This window comes from Eleutherodactylus coqui, chromosome 2 (assembly GCF_035609145.1).
Source record: "Eleutherodactylus coqui strain aEleCoq1 chromosome 2, aEleCoq1.hap1, whole genome shotgun sequence".
In the NCBI taxonomy this organism is placed as follows: domain Eukaryota; kingdom Metazoa; phylum Chordata; class Amphibia; order Anura; family Eleutherodactylidae; genus Eleutherodactylus; species Eleutherodactylus coqui.
The window spans coordinates 196,076,466-196,095,397 of record NC_089838.1 but is presented as its reverse complement, the minus strand read 5'-3'; the positions used below and the strand labels follow the sequence as shown (position 1 = coordinate 196,095,397).

The 18,932-nt window shown below is 48.6% G+C and overlaps 1 protein-coding gene across 2 annotated transcripts in view; it reads left to right on the top strand.

Annotated features, from left to right (window-relative positions):
• The window catches only part of KLHDC10 (kelch domain containing 10), a 54,247-nt gene that overhangs the window by 21,872 nt on the left and 13,443 nt on the right, over window positions 1-18,932 (top strand). For both annotated transcript variants that reach the window (XM_066592156.1, XM_066592155.1), the window contains 3 exons: window positions 13,157-13,378; window positions 16,930-17,084; window positions 18,384-18,532. In XM_066592156.1, coding sequence (XP_066448253.1) covers window positions 13,157-13,378; window positions 16,930-17,084; window positions 18,384-18,532 — 526 coding nt within the window. The remainder of the gene's footprint in view (window positions 1-13,156; window positions 13,379-16,929; window positions 17,085-18,383; window positions 18,533-18,932) is intronic.

Here is an 18,932-nt window from a genome sequence, read left to right as displayed (position 1 = left end):
GGGGAGCTAGCGGTGGGCCGGGGGGGGCTGTCGCTAGGCCGGGGGGGCTGTCGCTAGGCCGGGGGAGCTAGCGCTAGGCCGGGGGGGCTGTCGCTAGGCCGGGGGGGCTGTCGCTAGGCCGGGGGAGCTAGCGCTAGGCCGGGGGGGCTGTCGCTGCGCCGGGGGAGCTAGCGCTAGGCCGGGGGGGCTGTCGCTGCGATGGGGGGGGCTGTCGCTGCGCCGGGGGAGCTAGCGCTGGGGAGCCGGGGGCTAGCGCCGGTTACCTGCTGTCTGGTCGGCGGCTGCGGGGCGTCTGGTCGGCGGCTGCGATGCGTCCGGTTGCCATGGAGACACAGCTGGCGGCGTCTCGGGAGCGCGCACGTCGGGCTGCAGCGAGCGACGGGGAAAGAGCCGGCGGCCATCTTGAGGAAACTTTTATAACTTGCTGAAACGCTGGAACGGTAAGTACGAACCAGCTAGAAATGTCATTTACAGGGGGGCTTAGTAATGTGTGTTTAATGGGGGGGACTGGGCAAAAAAAAAAATTAACTGCTTCCTCGAGACATCTCCTTTAAGGATCCTGAAACTGGCTTCCTGTACCTCTTCCGTCTCCCACCCCCTAGGTGTTGCAGCTGGGAGGCCATGAAATACGAAAACGGATTGGGTAGGGCCAGCCCGCCTTTTTCTTTGGAATTTTATAGCAGCTCCAGTTTGATCCTAGGCGTCTTCCCCCCCCCCCCCCCATATGAGTTCCCTGAATAGTCCCCTGACTTTATGGAAAAATTTTTGTGTTATCCAGTGGGGGGCATTATGTGTTAGATATAGCAGTTGCGGCATCCATATCATATCATTTTTATAAGGTTCGCTCTTCCTATAATTGTCATAGGTAGTTTGCGCCATATGTGGAGTTTTTGTTTCCACTTTTCCATGAGTGGTTCTAAATTTATTTTTGCGTACTCGCTAACTTTACTGGTGATTTTTGACTCCCAGATATTTAATTGTTGGTGTGCATTTCAGGGTTATTTCTCTGTTAGTAATTTGCATCCCGGGGTTATCTATTGGAAGTATTTCCGATTTATTCCAGTTGATGGAAAGTCCCGAGAAAGTTCCGAATTCTTTGATTGTTTGCATGGCAGTTTCTAGTGACTTTCTGCCATCCCCCAGGAACAGCAACATGTCATCTGCGTACAGGGCGATTTTCTCCTCTGTATTTTCCCTTTGGAACCCTGTTATTCCCTGGTGCGTTCTTATTTTGCACGCTAGGGGCTCTATTGCTAGTGCGAACAAGAGAGGTGACAATGGGCACCCCTGTCTTGTCCCTCTGTATAATGGAAATGTCTCTGAGGACCCCCCGTTAATGAGTACATCCGCCTCTACTCCGGTATATAGGAGTTTTACCCGTCTCAAATATTGGGCCACTTTTTCTAAAACTTTCCATAAGTATTGCCATTTGACGCTATCAAACGCCTTAGCTGCGTCTAATGAACATAGGATTCTATCTCCGGCGTTGTCTACTGGTATTTGTAAGTTTAGGAATACTCTGCGGATGTTTGTTGCTGTTGATCTTGCTGGTATGAACCCGCTCTGGTCCGGGTGCACCAGAGCGGGGGCCACTCTAGATAGTCTATTAGCTAGGACTTTAGCTATTATTTTAACGTCTGCGTTCAGCAGCGATATTGGCCTATACGAGTCCATTAGCAGGGGGTCCTTCTCTGGTTTTAATATTGTTATTTTTGCCTTTCTCATTGTTTGTGGTAGTTCCCCTTTCTGTTCTGCCTCCTCCATTGTCTCTAACAGGTGTGGCAATAGGGTATCTGCGTACTGTTTATAGAATTCTATTGGGAACCCGTCCTCCCCTGGGCCTTGTTGCTTTGCATATCCTTCACTGCCTCTTGTAGTTCCTCCAAGTCTATTGGTGCATCTAGAAATTCTCCCTGTTCTTCCGTCAGTCTCCGCGTTGCTATCCCCATCAGATATTCCTCAATTTGTTCTGTTGATTTATCCAGCTTTGAGGAGTATAAGGCGGAGTAGTATTTCCTTGCAGTCTCTCTTATGGCTGTTGTATCCCTAACAATTTCGCCTTGTACGTTTTTCAATTCAATAATGTATGTGGGGCTAGTTTGTGCCCGGGCTATAACTGCCAGCATGTGCCCCGTTCTTTCTCCCTCCTCGTAGTATGCCTGCTTCCTGAATCCATTTTTGGTAGCAGCTGCTTCTAGTGTATATTTATTAAGGGCCTCTTGGGCTTCTTTCCATATGTTAAGTGTTGTTATGGTATTCTCTTTTATGTGATTTTCTTCCGTTTCCTTCAGTTCTGCCTGTAGTTTGTGCCCTCTCTCTCTGTGTCCCCTTTTTTGCCTGAGTGATTTGTTGTGTGTATATATACCCCCCTCATATATGCTTTCATGGCCTCCCAGCTGATCGTCACGCTTGTAGTGCCTTTATTTAACTCAAAATATTCCGCTAGGGCTGTTTTCCCGTTTTCTTTGTTTAGTAGGTTTAGCCAGTGCGGGTTTAGTTTCCACCTCTTTTGGGTGTAGTTTCCAGCGTTGCTGTGTTGTAATTCTAGGCGTAGTATGGAATGATCAGAAACAACTCTCGGCAGGTATTCTATTGCGGTTATGTCACTGTATAGCCTAGTGTTCCCTATTGCTAGGTCTATCCTGGATAGGGATTGATGTGTGGTCGAATAGCATGAATATTGTTTGTTTGTGGGGTGTCGTGTTCGCCATATGTCTATTAGTGATATTTCGTTTATTAATCGGCCCAGTGATGTCTGGTTCCTTTCCTCACTTATATTTTCTGTCCTTGATCTGTCTTGTGCAGGGTTAATTACCGAGTTAAAGTCGCCTATTATTAGGATTGGGATGTCCGGCGTATCATTTGTGAACCCTACTATTTGCCGCATTACTGTGTTGTTGTATGGGGGCGGGATGTACACCGAGGCCAGGATACATGTGTAGTTGTATATTCTACAGTGTAGACATATGAATCGGCCTTCTGGGTCAATTTTTCGTGCGAGACATTTAAACGGTATGTTTTTGTGCACTACTATGCTGACCCCCCTGGAGTATCTTGTGTGTGTCGAGTGGAAGTTTTGTCCCATTCCCCCCACTTTGAGTGTATCTGTGGTTTCTTTTGACAGGTGCGCTTCCTGCAGGCATATAATTGCCGGGCCCTGCTCCTTGATTACTTGTAATATTGCCGAGCGTTTCGTCTGATCACCCATGCCCCGCACATTCCACGAAACAATCCTGACCTTTCTACTCATTTTTCTTACTCTTTACCTTCCTCAGGGTTTCTATTTTCTGGTAGCTGCTGTTCTCTTTTATTTTTGTGAGTGAGCCGCAGCGGGAGGATCCGTATCTCTGTGTCAGCGTTGCACCTGCATCCCTCCCCACATATACACATACATTTTCACCTATTTTCCGTCTCCGCCTCCAACCTTTGCATGTATCTTCCTTTTCCCTGCATGTTTCTATTATTTCCAATATTCTTATCGTCTGCACATTTATGCTAGCATTCTTTCCCCTTACCCCCCCTTGCCCCATGTTTCTACCGCCTGACATTACCCCTTCTACCTGTAAATTATTTAACATTTCCCCAACATACGAGAGAGAGACCAAACAACGAACATCCCCAACATATAACTCAATGATCCGTTGTCTTCCACTCGGATCGGGGTACCAATCTTTCATTCTTCCGGGCGATGTGTCCTGCCGTCTCAGGAGCTCCTCTCAGAAGTTTTGGGTCCCTTCAGTTAAGCATTTCTTTAGTCGTTATCTCTTCGTGGTGATTTGCGCGGTGTTCTTCCCCTCCGGATTTCCATTTTGTTGTGATCTATCCAAGTGCCAGCTTCTTTTGGGTTTTCGAAGAAGTGTGTTGCGCCCAGCGCCGCCACCCTCAATTTGGCGGGGTATAGCATCGCGTATGGCACTTGCAGGTTTCGCAGTCGTCGCTTTATTTCTATAAATGTTGCCCGTTTTCTTTTGAATTTCTGTAGAAAAATCCGGGAAGAAAGAGACTTTTGCGCCATTAAATTGAATTTCGCCCTTCTTACGGGCTTTTTGTAATATGTCTGTCTCTGTAGTGTAATATTTTCATAATCATTGGTCTTGGGGGAGCCCCCGGTGGGAGGGGTCTTGTGGGGACACAATGGGCTCTTTCAATTGCGAACATCGCGGTGAGGGTATTTCTTCCGAATAGTTCAGTCAGCCATGTTTCCATGAATTCTGCTGGGTTTCTTCCTTTCGCCTTTTCTGAGAGGCCCACAATCCGCACGTTATTTCTTCTTGACCTATTTTCTAGGTCGTCTACTTTGGTCTGTAAATATTGTATATCTTGCAGGCTTTTCTCCACATCTCGTTGTATTGGCTGTATTGCGTCTTCCACGTCGCTTATGCGTTCGGTTTCTGTCAGACGCTCTACTGTTTTTTGCACGTCGTGATGTAGCAGGTTTACATTACTTTGCATCGCACCCATTTGCGTGTTGAGGTTACTCAGCGATGCATTGCATTTGGTGATTTCTCCAAAGATGTCCTTTAACGTGGGTTCTCTGGCACCTCTTGCATCTTTTGATTCTTGGTTATTTGTGTCGGGGTCCCCTGCGTTGTTTATAATATCTTGTGCATAGCTGTCGGATGTACTTGCATAATTTGTGCTAATTTGCATGCGGTTGTCAGTGGCATTTGTGTTCTTTGTCTTGTCTTGTGTGCAGTTACCGCATGCTCTTGCATTGTTTATGCCATCTTGTGCCGTTTCCAGGTACGCTTGCAATACGCATGTCGTCTTGCATGTCATCATTTGTTTCATTTATGATGCTTGCATCATCTTGCAGGCAATATTCATCTAGATTTATCCTATTTGTTTCTCTGGCGTTAGGGTTTCTCATTTTGGGCATAATATCTTGTCTTGTTTTCAGGCTTTTGTGTAGTGCTGACTTGTTTGCCTTCTGCTTGGTTAGGGTCTATCATTTTGTTTGCTTTGGCCCTTCTCTCCTTTGCTCTGCTTTCTTGGTGTGTGGCTTCCTCTTCCCCTCCTGTTCCCGCCGTTTGCCTGCTTGTTTGTGGGCTCCCCCGCTCCTCTGTGTCTCCCCTCTGCTGCCCCGGGCTTGTTTCTTCTTCTTCTTTTCTGTCCCTCTCCTCCCTGGCATACCTTGCTAGCTTCCGCGCTGCATCTCTACTGCTTGTACTGAGGAGCGGTATGAGCGTTCGCGGTTCTCTCCCTCCGGTGCCATCTTGTTTCTGCCGGCCGCCGGCTTCTTCTGCCTTTCCCTTCTCTTTGCCGCGTGCCATCTGCTCCTCGGGTGCCCGTTTCGTCTCCGGTGGCCTCTGCTGTGCTGTCGCTAGGTTTTTGACCATTTTTCTGTCAGTCTAGGTCCCGCTGTCAGGATATTTTCCAGGCTTCTCCGGGAGCTGCTCAGAGTTGCGGCCGTCTACATCGCCGGTCAGACGGATTTTCCGTGTGGTCCCGCTGCATATATTCAGCAGAATTTCCGTCCCGTGGGAAACCAGCCTAAACAGGCGGCTGTTCATAGATGAACAAAGGCCTGTTTACACAGGTTGACTATTAGAGATGAGCGAACGTACTCGTCCGAGCTTGATACTCGTTCGAGTATTAGCGTGTTCGAGATGCTCGTTACTAGAGGCGAGTACCACACGATGTTCGAGTTACTTTCACTTTCATCTCTGAGATGTTAGCGCGCTTTTCTGGCCAATAGAAAGATAGGGAAGGCATTACAACTTCCCCCTGCGACGTTCAAGCCCTATACCACCCCCCTGCAGTGAGTGGCTGGCGAGATCAGGTGTCACCCGAGTATATAAATCGGCCCCTCCTGCGGCTCGCCACAGATGCATTCTGACAGAGATCAGGGACAGTGCTGCTGATGCTGGAGCTGCTATAGGGAGAGTGTTGGGGTTCTTGAAGCCTAAAAATCACTCCTAACGGTCCTTCTTAGGGCCACATCTGACCGTGTGCAGTACTGTTGAGGCTGCTTTTAGCAGTGTCGCACAATTCTTTTTTTTTTTTTGTATATCGGCCGTGCAGAGCATTGCGTCCGCAGTCTGCAGTCATTGTACAGAGTATAGGGCCAGTACTGGTGAGGCAGGGAAAGAGATATTCAGGCTATATAGGCAGTGGGCTTTTTCCAAAAAATTGGGGAAAAATACTATATTTGGGCTGCCTGTAACCGTCTTCAGTTTACTGCGTGTCTGCTGGGGGTAGTAGTCCTAATTAATACGCAGCTAAGCGTTACAGCAGGCTTGCGCAAAATTGTTTCCTGGATCTGCTGTCTCTGTTACATGATCGCCGTCATCCCGCCAGAGGGAAAGGGTATACATAATATTATACGCTGCCTACAGTATCTGCTGTATCAGCTCAGCATTTTAAAAAAATAGAAGCAAAATACTTAAGGCCTACTACTGGCCTTTGGCCACTTGACAGCTTCTGCGCTGTGAATTCCACTAGCTCAGTCATACGCACCTACGTCTCACTACAGGCGTGCAAAGAGTTGTTTCCTGGCTCTGCTGTGCGTTCCGTAAGGGAAGTCAGCCTCCAACCACAGGCCAATAAGCGGCACATTTAATTACAGCGTTCTGTTTCTGCACTACTGGTAATACAGCATGCTGAGGGGTAGGGGTAGGCCTAGAGGACGCGGAGGCCCAAGTCAGGGTGTGGGCACAGACCGAGCTCCTGATCCTGGTGTATCGCAGCCGACTGCTGCGGGATTAGGAGAGAGGCACGTTTCTGGCGTCCCCACATTCATCTCACAATTAATGGGTCCACGCGGTAGACCTTTATTAGAAAATGAGCAGTGTGAGCAGGTCCTGTCGTGGATGGCAGAAAGTGCATCCAGCAATCTATCGTCCACCCAGAGTTCTGCGCTGTCCACTGCTGCAACTCTGAATCCTCTGGCTGCTGCTCCTCCTTCCTCCCAGCCTCCTCACTCCATTACAATGACACATTCTGAGGAGCAGGCAGACTCCCAGGAACTGTTCTCGGGCCCCTGCCCAGAATGGGCAGCACTGGTTCCGAATCCTCTCCCACGTGAGGAGTTTGTCGTGACCGATGCCCAACCTTTGGAAAGTTCCCGGGGTCCGGGGGATGAGGCTGGGGACTTCCGGCAACTGTCTCAAGAGCTTTCAGTGGGTGAGGAGGACGATGACGATGAGACACAGTTGTCTATCACTCAGGTAGTAGTAATTGGAGTAAGTACGAGGGAGGAGCGCACAGAGGATTCGGAGGAAGAGCAGCAGGACGATGAGGTGACTGACCCCACCTGGTTTGCTACGCCTACTGAGGACAGGTCTTCAGAGGGGGAGGCAAGTGCAGCAGCAGGGCAGGTTGGAAGAGGCCGTGCGGTGGCCAGGGGTAGAGGCAGGACCAGACCGAATAATCCACCAACTGTTTCCCAAAGCGCCCCCTCGCGCCATGCCACCCTGCAGAGGCCGAGGTGCTCAAAGGTCTGGCAGTTTTTCGCTGAGAGTGCAGACGACCGACGAACAGTGGTGTGCAACCTTTGTTGCGCCAAGATCAGCCGGGGAGCCACCACCACCAGCATGCGCAGACATATGATGGCCAAGCACCCCACAAGGTGGGATGAAGGCCGTTCACCGCCTCCGGTTTGCACCGCTGCCTCTCCCCCCTGTGCCCCAACCTGCCACTGAGATCCAACCCCCCTCTCAGGACACAGGCACTACCGTCTCCTGGCCTGCACCCACACCCTCACCTCCGCTGTGCTCGGCCCCATCCACCAATGTCTCTCAGCGCACCGTCCAGCCGTCGCTAGCGCAAGTGTTGGAGCGCAAGTGCAAGTACGCCGCTACGCACCCGCACGCTCAAGCATTAAACGTGCACATAGCCAAATTTATCAGCCTGGAGATGCTGCCGTATAGGGTTGTGGAAACGGAGGCTTTCAAAGGTATGATGGCGGCGGCGGCCCCGCGCTACTCAGTTCCCAGTCGCCACTACTTTTCCCGATGTGCCGTCCCAGCCCTGCACGACCACGTCTCCCGCAACATTGTACGCGCCCTCACCAACGCTGTTACTGGCAAGGTCCACTTAACAACGGACACGTGGACAAGCACAGGCGGGCAGGGCCACTATATCTCCCTGATGGCACATTGGGTGAATTTAGTGGAGGCTGGGACAGTCAGAGCCTGGGACTGCTCACGTCCTACCCACCCCCAGAATTGCGGGCCCCAGCTCGGTGGTGGTATCTGCGGCGGTGTATGCTTCCTCCACTAAACCACCCTCCTCCTACGCAACCTCTGTCTCGCAATCAAGATGTGTCAGCAGCAGCACGTCGCCAGCAGTCGGTGTCGCGCGGCGTGGCAGCACAGCGGTGGGCAAGCGTCAGCAGGCCGTGCTGAAACTACTCAGCTTAGGAGAGAAGAGGCACACGGCCCACGAACTGCTGCAGGGTCTGACAGAGCAGACCGACCGCTGGCTTGCGCCACTGAGCCTCCAACTGGGCATGGTCGTGTGTGACAACGGCCGTAACCTGGTGGCGGCTCTGCAGCTCGGCAGCCTCACGCACGTGCCATGCCTGGCCCACGTCTTTAATTTGGTGGTTCAGCGCTTTCTGAAAAGCTACCTACGCTTGTCAGACCTGCTCGGAAAGGTGCGCCGGCTCTGCGCACATTTCCGCAAGTCGCACAGGGACGCTGCCACCCTGCCACATCGCTTTCATCTGCCAGTGCACCGACTGCTGTGCGACGTGCCCACACGGTGGAACTCTACGCTCCACATGTTGGCCAGGCTCTATGAGCAGCGTAGAGCTATAGTGGAATACCAACTCCAACATGGGCGGCGCAGTGGGAGTCAGCCTCCTCAATTCTTTACAGAAGAGTGGGCCTGGTTGGCAGACATCTGCCAGGTCCTTGGAAACTTTGAGGAGTCTACCCAGATGGTGAGCGGCAATGCTGCAATCATTAGCGTCACCATTCCTCTGCTATGCCTCTTGAGAAGTTCCCTGCAATGCATAAAGGCAGACGCTTTGCGCTCGGAAACAGAGGCGGGGGAAGACAGTATGTCGCTGGATAGTCAGAGCACCCTCCTGTCTATATCTCAGCGCGTTGAGGAGGAGGAGGAGCATGAGGAGGAGGGGGAAGAGACAGCTTGGCCCAATGCTGAGGGTACCCATGCTGCTTGCCTGTCATCCTTTCAGCGTGTATGGCCTGAGGAGGAGGAGGAGGAGGATCCTGAAAGTGATCTTCCTAGTGAGGACAGCCATGTGTTGCGTACAGGTACCCTGGCACACATGGCTGACTTCATGTTAGGATGCCTTTCTCGTGACCCTCGCGTTACACGCATTCTGGCCACTACGGATTACTGGGTGTACACACTCCTCGACCCACGGTATAAGGAGAACCTTTCCACTCTCATACCCGAAGAGGAAAGGGGTTCGAGAGTGATGCTATACCACAGGACCCTGGCGGACAAACTGATGGTAAAATTCCCATCCGACAGCGCTAGTGGCCGAAGGCACAGTTCTGAGGGCCAGGTAGCAGGGGAGGCGCAGAGATCAGGCAGCATGTACAGCACAGGCAGGGGAACACTCTCTGGCCTTTGACAGCTCTCTGGCTCCCTAGCAAGACTGTGTCACCGCTCCCCAGTCAAGGCTGAGTCGGCGGGAGCACTGTAAAAGGATGGTGAGGGAGTACGTAGCCGATCGCACGACCTTCCTCCGTGACGCCTCTGCCCCCTACAACTACTGGGTGTCGAAGCTGGACACGTGGCCTGAACTCGCGCTGTATGCCCTGGAGGTGCTTGCTTGTCCTGCGGCTAGCGTCTTGTCAGAGAGTGTGTTTAGTGTGGCTGGGGGAATCATCACGGATAAGCGTACCCGCCTGTCAACCGACAGTGCCAACAGGCTTACACTCATCAAGATGAACAAAGCCTGGATTTCCCCAGACTTCTCTTCTCCACCAGTGGACAGCAGCGATACCTAAGCAATACGTAGGCTGCACCCGCGGATGGAAGCATTGTTCTCTATCACCATCAAAAACGGGGACCTTTTAGCTTCATCAATCTGTGTATAATATTCATCCTCCTCCTCCTGCTCCTCCTCCTGAAACCTGACGTAATCACGCCGAACGGGCAATTTTTCTTAGGCCCACAAGGCTCAGTCATATAATTTTTGTAAACAATTTTTATACGTTTCAATGCTCATTAAAGCGTTGAAACTTTCACCTGAACCAATTTTTATTTTAACTGGGCTGCCTCCAGGCCTAGTTACCGATTAAGCCACATAAACCAAAGCGATTAATGGGTTTCACCTGCCCTCTTGGTTGGGCATGGGCAATTTTTCTGAGGTACATTAGTACTGTTGGTACACCAATTTTTTGGGGCCCTCGCCTATAGTGTAATCCAATTAATTTTTGGCCCACCTGCATTACAGCTGACGTTACATCAGCTGTGCTGGGCACTGCAATGGGATATATTTATGTACCGCCGGTGGGTTCCAGGGAGCCACCCATGCTGTGGGTCCACAGGGAGTTGTAACTGCATGTGTCCACTTCTAAAGAACCCCAGTCTGACTGGGGCATGCAGTTTGGGCCGAAGCCCACCTGCATTTAATCGGACGTTACCTCAGCTGTGATGGGCACTGCAATGGGATACATTTTATGTACAGCCGGTGGGTTCCAGGGAGCCACCCATGCTGTGGGTGCACACGGAATTCCCATTGCGGAGTTGCACCTGCCTGTGACTATTTATAAAAAAATGCGGTCTGACTGGGGCATGCAGACGCCTTGACAGAATGAATAGTGTGTGGCACATAGGTTCCCCATTGCTATGCCCACGTGTGCAGCTCCTGATGGCGGTGGCACAGGATTATATTTCTCATGGCTTCTGTACAGCATTATGGGCTATCGCCCCGCCCCTTTTATAGAGGGTCGCTGCCTAGCCGTGCCAATCCTCTGCATTGTGTGCCTGCGGTTCCTCCTCATGGCAGACGCACTTCTCAATAGACATGAGGGTGGTGTTGCATGAGTGCAGCTGAAGCCTGCGCAGGGACACTTTGGTGTGCGCTGTGGACACTGCGTCGTGCGGGGGGCGGGGGGGGGGGGGGGTTGGCAGCATGTAACCCAGGAGAAGTGGCAGCGGAGTGTCATGCAGGCAGTGATTGTGCTTTGTTGGAGGTAGTGTGGTGCTTGGCTAAGGTATGCATTGCTAATGAGGGCTTTTCAGAAGTAAAAGTTGTTGGGGGGGGGGGCACTCTTGCCGCTATTGTGGCTTAATAGTGGGACCTGTGAACTTGAGATGCAGCCCAACATGTAGCCCCTCGCCTGCCCTATCCGTTGCTGTGTTGTTCCCATCACTTTCTTGAATTGCCCAGATTTTCACAAATGGAAACCTTAGCGAGCATCGGCGATATACAAAAATGCTCGAGTCACCCATTGACTTCAATGGGGTTCGTTACTCGAAACGAACCCTCGAGCATCGCGATAATTTCGTCCCGAGTAACGAGCACCCGAGCATTTTGGTGCTCGCTCATCTCTACTATTTATTTATTTTTTGTGCCTGCAGAAACTGAGCAATGAACGAATTATTGCTTGTCGTTCAGTCGCTGCTGGCACTTGCCGTTGAATAAATGGCGTTCAGATTCCTGTGATCCCGCCTGTGTGAGGGAGGCCTAATAGATTGATTATCTGAAGCCACTGTATAATAGCCTTAATGCTGCAATCATTGGTGAACTTTGTTACCTCACCCCAGCAATACAGTCATTCTGATGCCTGATGTCACTTATTCCTGCTGCAGTAACAGAGTGGGCAGATGGTTCTTGCCTCTGTGGGCACCCCGACTACTTGCATGTCCTCGACTGGTGAGTTCTTCTCTTCTACTACGTGAATGAAGAGGGAGCTCTGCCTGGCCATAACTGAGAGTAAGGCCGCCTGCAGACAGCCGGGTGGGATCTGGCTGCGAGAATTCTCGCAGCGGGACCCGACCCTAGCGCCTGCAGAGAGCAGCGCGGAACTCAACCGCTCCGGCTCTGTCATGTGCCGGCAGCTGGCGCAGAGCGGAGCCTGCGGCCGGGAAGTGACGTTTCTGTGAGCCCCGCACAGAAATGGGGCATGCCGCGGTTTGTTCTCTGCGCTTGATTTCGCGCAGACAAACCGCGTCCGTCTGCATAGGATTGCGTATTGTAATGTAATCCTGTACGGGCGGAAATTCTGCGGGGAATCCCGTCGCGGAATTTCTGCCCGTGTGCAGGGGGCCTAAAGGGTTCAGCAGCCCACTCCTTGTAGAGAGAAACGAGGACGAACGCTCAGAGCTCCATATAGCAGGTGATTATGGTTGCAAAGATTCTGATTGCTGAGAAGTCCTACTCAATTACATGAGCAGCAGAGGTGCCAGGCTAGAAGCTACTGCGCTGTTTGAGCTAATGGGAGAACTGACCTTGTAACTTGCTACTCTTCTTAATTGGGCTTTCCAGGCGCACAATGTAAATTCTGAAACTGCTGAAATCTAGAAGGCACGGCTAAGTAGTGGCACCCTGTAACTTCTATCTGCGGCTGTGGACCCTCTTCTTCATCCCATGCAGTCCCTGATCTGTCGCTGTGTTTACATGCATTATTTCAGAAGTAAACACAGCAACAAACTGTTACCTACAACTTCCCGCATGCACAGAGCTTGTATACGGCCAGCGCTGTAGCTCCGCCCACAGCTTACGGGTCCTACAACTTACTAGCAACTACTTAGAACAGGGCAGAGAAAGCCTTGGGAGGGAGGTTGGGAGCTAATATTTGCTCACTATTACATAAGTAAAATGTGTAGGCTAAGGCTGCAGTCAAGTCAGAGGCCCTGCTATCCCTTCCAGGGAAAATGAAGCTCCTACAGTAATTCGATATACACATCAAGTCCCTGTGACTTGTATAAGCTTTTCTCCCAGAAAGCACACTATCATTGCCCAGCTACACTGGTGGTGCCGCAGAGCCTCTGGACACAAGCAGTGGCTTCATTAATGACTAGCCTTTCATGTAATTTCTTCATATTCCGATATGTGCACAACTACCGAGGGTTAATCCTTGTGGTATTGTATGTTTTGCTTATTATCCAATTATTCTTTTCCATTGCAATTTGCCTTTAGTGCACTAACTGCTTTTAGTAGCTCTAGTGTCATATAGTCAAAGTCCATCTTGCCTCCCAGTCATTTATGATCTGTTTGTTTTTGTAGGTCGCAGGTCACCCCCTGCTAGAAGTGGACACCGATGTGTTGCTGATAATACTAACCTCTATGTATTCGGTGGATACAACCCTGACTATGATGAATCAGGTGGCCCAGAAAATGAAGATTATCCTCTCTTTAGAGAGCTCTGGCGATATCATTTTGCTACAGGAACATGGCATCAAATGGGGACAGATGGTTACATGCCGAGGGAACTTGCCTCAATGTCATGTGAGTGTTAAATGTGTGGCTATACAAAAGGCCTCTGTTTGGTAACATATTGTACATATATGGCCTTATGGAAGATACTTTAAACCTGTCATGGAAATCCTGAATAAGGGCATGTTCGCTTCTACACTACAGGATGAAATGGCACATAACGGGTGGTTGCAGCCAGTCGCAGGCCTCGACGGTCACACGCTAAAGTGTGTAACTGATTGCAGTAGCCTGTAATGTGCTTGTAGAAACATTGAGCAGGCTGCAGATCTATTTTTAGGCCGCCTGCACATGAGCGTTCCGGATTCCGCTAGCGGATTTTCACGCACGTATGGTACCTAAATGTGCTTGCGGATAGGTGCGGATGCGTGAAAATTCACGCGTGGATATACGCGGATGTGTTGCGGAAAAAAATGCGCAGAAAAACCAGCAGCCGCCCCTTATTGTAAACCCAACCCCTAGAGAACTGCCCATTCCTTGGAAAACAGATTAAAAACCAACACCCAGACTCCGTTTTGTCCCTCTTGCTTGTGCGAGCACCGTTAAATTATTGATGTCTTTGTGGGCATGGTTGATCCATGTAGCTTTTTTCGGGCGCTTCTCCAGCGTGACTTTATTTCAGTCACTGCAAAAAAATTCACAAGAGGAATTCATTACTACAGATTTTGCGTTCTTACATCCTGCATTGGCAAGAAATATTACCTATCTCCCTCTACACATTGTGGGTGTCTGCTGAACAAGGCTATTAACCCAATAAATGCCGCTTCAGTGGCACCAGTGGAAAATACAACTGTTCCCGCAAAAAACAAACACGGAGGGCTTAGTAACTTGGGCGCATCCTGGCGGCTGATGCACCCGTCTTCCTGCACAAGACGGCCGCAATGCAGGATGGACGTCTTTCCACAGAGCTGGAGGAAAGAACACAAGTCCGGCAATGGAGCCGGTCATGTGATCTTTTCTGCCAGCGTTGCGGAGAGTCGTCTGTCCTGCAGTGTGACCGTTTTGGTATCGCTGCATCCGTAAAAGTCTGATCTATCAAAGTAATGTATGATTTACCCCGCACGGTGAACGTGGTCAAAAAAAATAAAGAATATACGCCCGAAATGCACTTTTTCGGTCACCCTATTTCCGAGAAAAAATGTAATAAAAGGCGATGAAAAAGTCAACTGTATGCGAAAATGGTACCAACAGAAACGTCAGGACATACCGCACAAAATGAGCCCTCACACAACTATGTCGCCAAAGAAATAAAAGTTATTGCACGCAGAAAATGGACACAGAAAATAATTTGAAAAAATTAAATATCTTAAAAAAAAAATAAAATACAAGTACTACAGCTAAAAAAACACTGTTTGGTAACGTAGTAATCGTACTGACCCATAGAATAAAAATATCAGGTCGTTTTTGTTGCACTTTGCGCGCTGCAGAAACAGGACGCACCGAAAGATGGTGGAAAGTCCTTTTTTTTTTTTTTCTCTCCGATTACAATTATTTAAAGGGTTTTTCAGTAAATGATATGGTACAATAAATAGTGCCATTGCAAAATACAACTCGTCCCGCAAAAAAACAAGCCCTTATACAGCAACTTTGATGGATAAATAAAGGAACTACGATTTTTTTAGGGAGTAGGGAAAGAGGAGAAGAAAAAAGAAAAAGCAAAAAAGCTCCATCACTAAGGGGTTAAAAGTGGGGATGGAAAAAAGCACAATAAAAACAAAAGTAAAACTGTTTGGCCACTAAGGGGTTAAAATGAAAAAAAAGGACATTTGACGCAATAGCGAATAATACTCACGCAAGTTCTTTTCCGCTTCTATTGCGTTCGTCCAGGCATCCCCATAAACCTGAGCGGAGAGTTGAAGCCAGGATTGTTCCTTTCGATTCTTGTCTAGGTACTCTGGGGAGTTACTGTCCCATATGCTAGGGAAGTCCTGCATCGTTGTGACAAGTTTGCCCATGTCGATCATTATTCGTTACGGCTGGTGGCTGCAGGCTGGTGGCTGCTGGATGAGGTGACTGGAAGGGCAGTGCTGCTGCTGAAATTTGCCTGTGAAGCTTTGCTGTGTGTTGGGACGCCTCCTACCATGCCTACTTCCTGTAGTCACAGTAACCAGTGAGTCCATCCGCAGCTGCACTGCGGATGTACTGCATGAAAAAAACGCACCCATTCACTTGTATTGGAGGCTTCACGCGCAGAATCCGACCCAAATTAGAACGGGTCGCAGATTTTTTTCACGCGCGTGAAAAAAACGCGATACAAATCCGTCCGGGGACAACTGCGGATCCTCATAGGAGTATATTGGCTGCAGTCTGGGGCGGACAATGTGCATAAAATAACGCGCTAGATCCGCAGTCCGTGTCATTAAGGGGTTAAATAATGTACTAACTTCCTTCTCTAAGCCATTTAAAAATTTAATTTTTAATTCTTTACAAAGTAAAGGGAAACAAGTGGTTTTTTTTAGTTTTTTACTTTTACATTCCGGGGGTCCGATGGTGACAGCCCTTTTACATGCTGCAGTCAGACTGCAGAATTTAAAGGGTTAACACAGCAGAGATCTGAGGTTTTCTCTGATCTCAGCTTTAAGAGGCAGTGCCTGGCTGTCCTCTGACAGCCAAACACTAGCTTTCCTTGCCACAGAGACTATCGGCTTGATTCTGACAAGCCGATGGTCTCTATGGCAACCTGTAAACGAAGCAGGACTTTGAATTCAGAAGCGGGAGGTTGCCGGCAGATCAGCAATACCTTCCTGCTTCTGTTTTTCAAAATCCTGCACTGGTTCTCTGTGGGACACTGCAGGTAGAGCACAATGCCACAGCTTTGTGACAGGCATGGCTATTATCGGGGTGTAGGTTATTTTGAAACTCCGTGGCATTTCAGGGTAAGCTGGCACACAACAGGGCTCCAAGTCATTGTGGCACACAAATGGCTGATCTTCTGAAGGAATCTCTCTCCTTGGGAGGCATGCTTTATGTAGAAAGGAAAAATGCAATTAAATGTTGGCCGCCTTAAAGAGATTGTCCCATGAAACAGTTATTCACTTAATGGATTCATAAGCCATTTCCGGTGGTCTCATTGAAATGAATAGAGCTGTAGTGTAAAAGTGAGACCATCTCTCCATCCACTCAAAGACTCTTGGACCACTGTTCTCCTGATTGGCGGTGGTCAGACTGCCAATAATCAGCCAGCTCTCCCTTACTACCTCTTCAAATGGAACATGTGCTGTTGAACATGTGATCTGTTCTGCATGAACAGCTGGAGCTGAGCAGATTGTTTATGGGAAGACTTTCAGCAGAAGGCCTCAGCGCACTTGCAGATTTGGGTCTGTGTGCTGACAGTGTTTCACAGACAGCACATGGCCCCATTATAGCCTATGGGGCTAAAGAACTGAGGTTTCAAAAAGTAAGTGAAATTAAATCTATCTGCTCAGCGCATTATAACCTAGCAGTAGCTTGAGGAGCCTTTTCGTGCTGATGGGTTCCTCGTGGACAGTTGGTGGAATACAAGCTAGCAAGGTGTTTTCGGCTAATGCCTAGTACAATGATCTGATGTATGTTCTGTTACCTTGTAGTGGTATTACATGGCTACAATCTTCTGGTATTTGGAGGCACTGGCATCCCCTTTGGTGAAAGCAATGGTAACGATGTCCATGTCTGTAATGTGAAGTATAAGAGATGGGAAAAGCTAAACTGTGACGGAAAGAAACCCAACCGCATTTATGGCCAGGTATGTTTTTATCTTACTAGTGTATGGCTGTATTACTGCTGATTCTTTTTTTCCTTAATTTGGTGGCATTTGCAATCTGCTTAGCAACTTCTCCACTAGAAATGTTCATGCATGAATAATATTTGACTCTCCACTATCTCCACACTTCAAAAGCAATAATATTCCCCACCCCACCCAGATACATGGCCATATGTAGGATTATTATTTCATTTATGATTCGTTTGTGGTTTTAGTTTTGACAGCATTTACCATGTAGTGTTAAATAACATCCATTCCGATTATGATAAAAAAGGACATGTTTTCGGTCTTGTGTCCCAGTAGGGACTTTTGATTGCTCTTATAATTCACTGCTGTACTGCAGTGTATTTTATTACTTTACATGGGCTGCCATAGCAACCCATCAGTCCTTCCCATGTCATCACACTGTGGGGGCCGATGCAGTGAGTGTACCTCCTCCTTTGTTTAACCACTTAAGGCCCATTTAGACACGATATTCACTCAAAAACCGTCTTTTGAGTGATAATCATTGTGTGTAACTGCACTAATATCGTGCAGTTTTCGTTATGCCATCGCTCATCGTTGTCTTTCACCATGCTGAAAGATGACTATGAGCCTTATCAGGGATTCACAGCGGGATACAGCTGATACTATTGTTTCAGCTGTAACCCCGCTCCCTGATGATAGGCGGGTATGAAAAACAGAGCGGTCCAGCTCTGTTCTCCATAGACCGCACAGAGCGCTCGGCTGTAGACCATTGGGCGCTCTGAGCAGAGAACAGCTGAATGCAGAAGACAAGTGGGGACACCCCGCTTGTCTTCTGCATCCTCCACTTGCAGCACAAGGTGATCACTCATCTTGAGCGATCATCTTGCGCTGTAAATGACAACGATTATCGCTCAAGACGCTCAAAAGACCTGTTCAGAGCGATAATCGTTGTGTAAATGGGCCTTTAGATGCTGTTAACCACGTATCTAAGGGGTTGAATGGCTGGGATTAGAGTTGTCATATCCTGCCTGTCTGTGGTGCTGGCTATAAAATACAACTGGCACCCACAAGTGCTGACCTGACCACAGCTCCCGAGCCTGCCCCGTCACTGCACTGAGTTTCTGCAAAAGTGCCATTCCAATCTTCCTACCACACCATAACAGTAAGGTGAAGGTGTTGATAAATACTTTTTCCTGTATTCCGATCAGTGTACAGAAATGAAGAAAATTTTTTTTTTTTTTTACTCTACTCTAGAGGTCTTGTAACTAAAGGTGTGTTTCTTTTTTTTTTTTTTTTATTTATTTATTTATTTAGGCAATGGCAATTATAAATGGCTTTTTATATGTATTCGGAGGAACAACTGGGTATATTTATAGCACAGACCTACATCGGCTAGATCTCTCAACAAGAGAATGGGTGCAGCTTAAGCCAAACAACCCACCCTGTGATTTACCAGAGGAAAGGTAGATGGTCTTTATCTTAATTCATATCATAATTAAGCATGAGATCTACTTACAATATGCTGTTACACTTGTAGCTGAGTGAGTGCTCTGTTAACCTGTGTGGTGTGTTTGTCTTTTTTTTATTTATTTTTATTTATTTTTAAACAGTATTTCAACAGTATGCATGTATGCAGTTTTCAGTGCATGTTCACACATTATGTAAATCAATACAGTTTTGGGTCAGTTGTGGGATCTGGGAGTGTGATAAAAGGAAAAGACCTAACTTTGAGGATGTCATGTCCTTGCAAACTGCTTTGTAGTGTAATAGATATAAAATTTAAGGAGTAAAGATGCATTTTAAGATGTCACTTAATAGACAAGTTTGCTCAAGATTTCATCACAGCGCTATGTACAGCTGGTT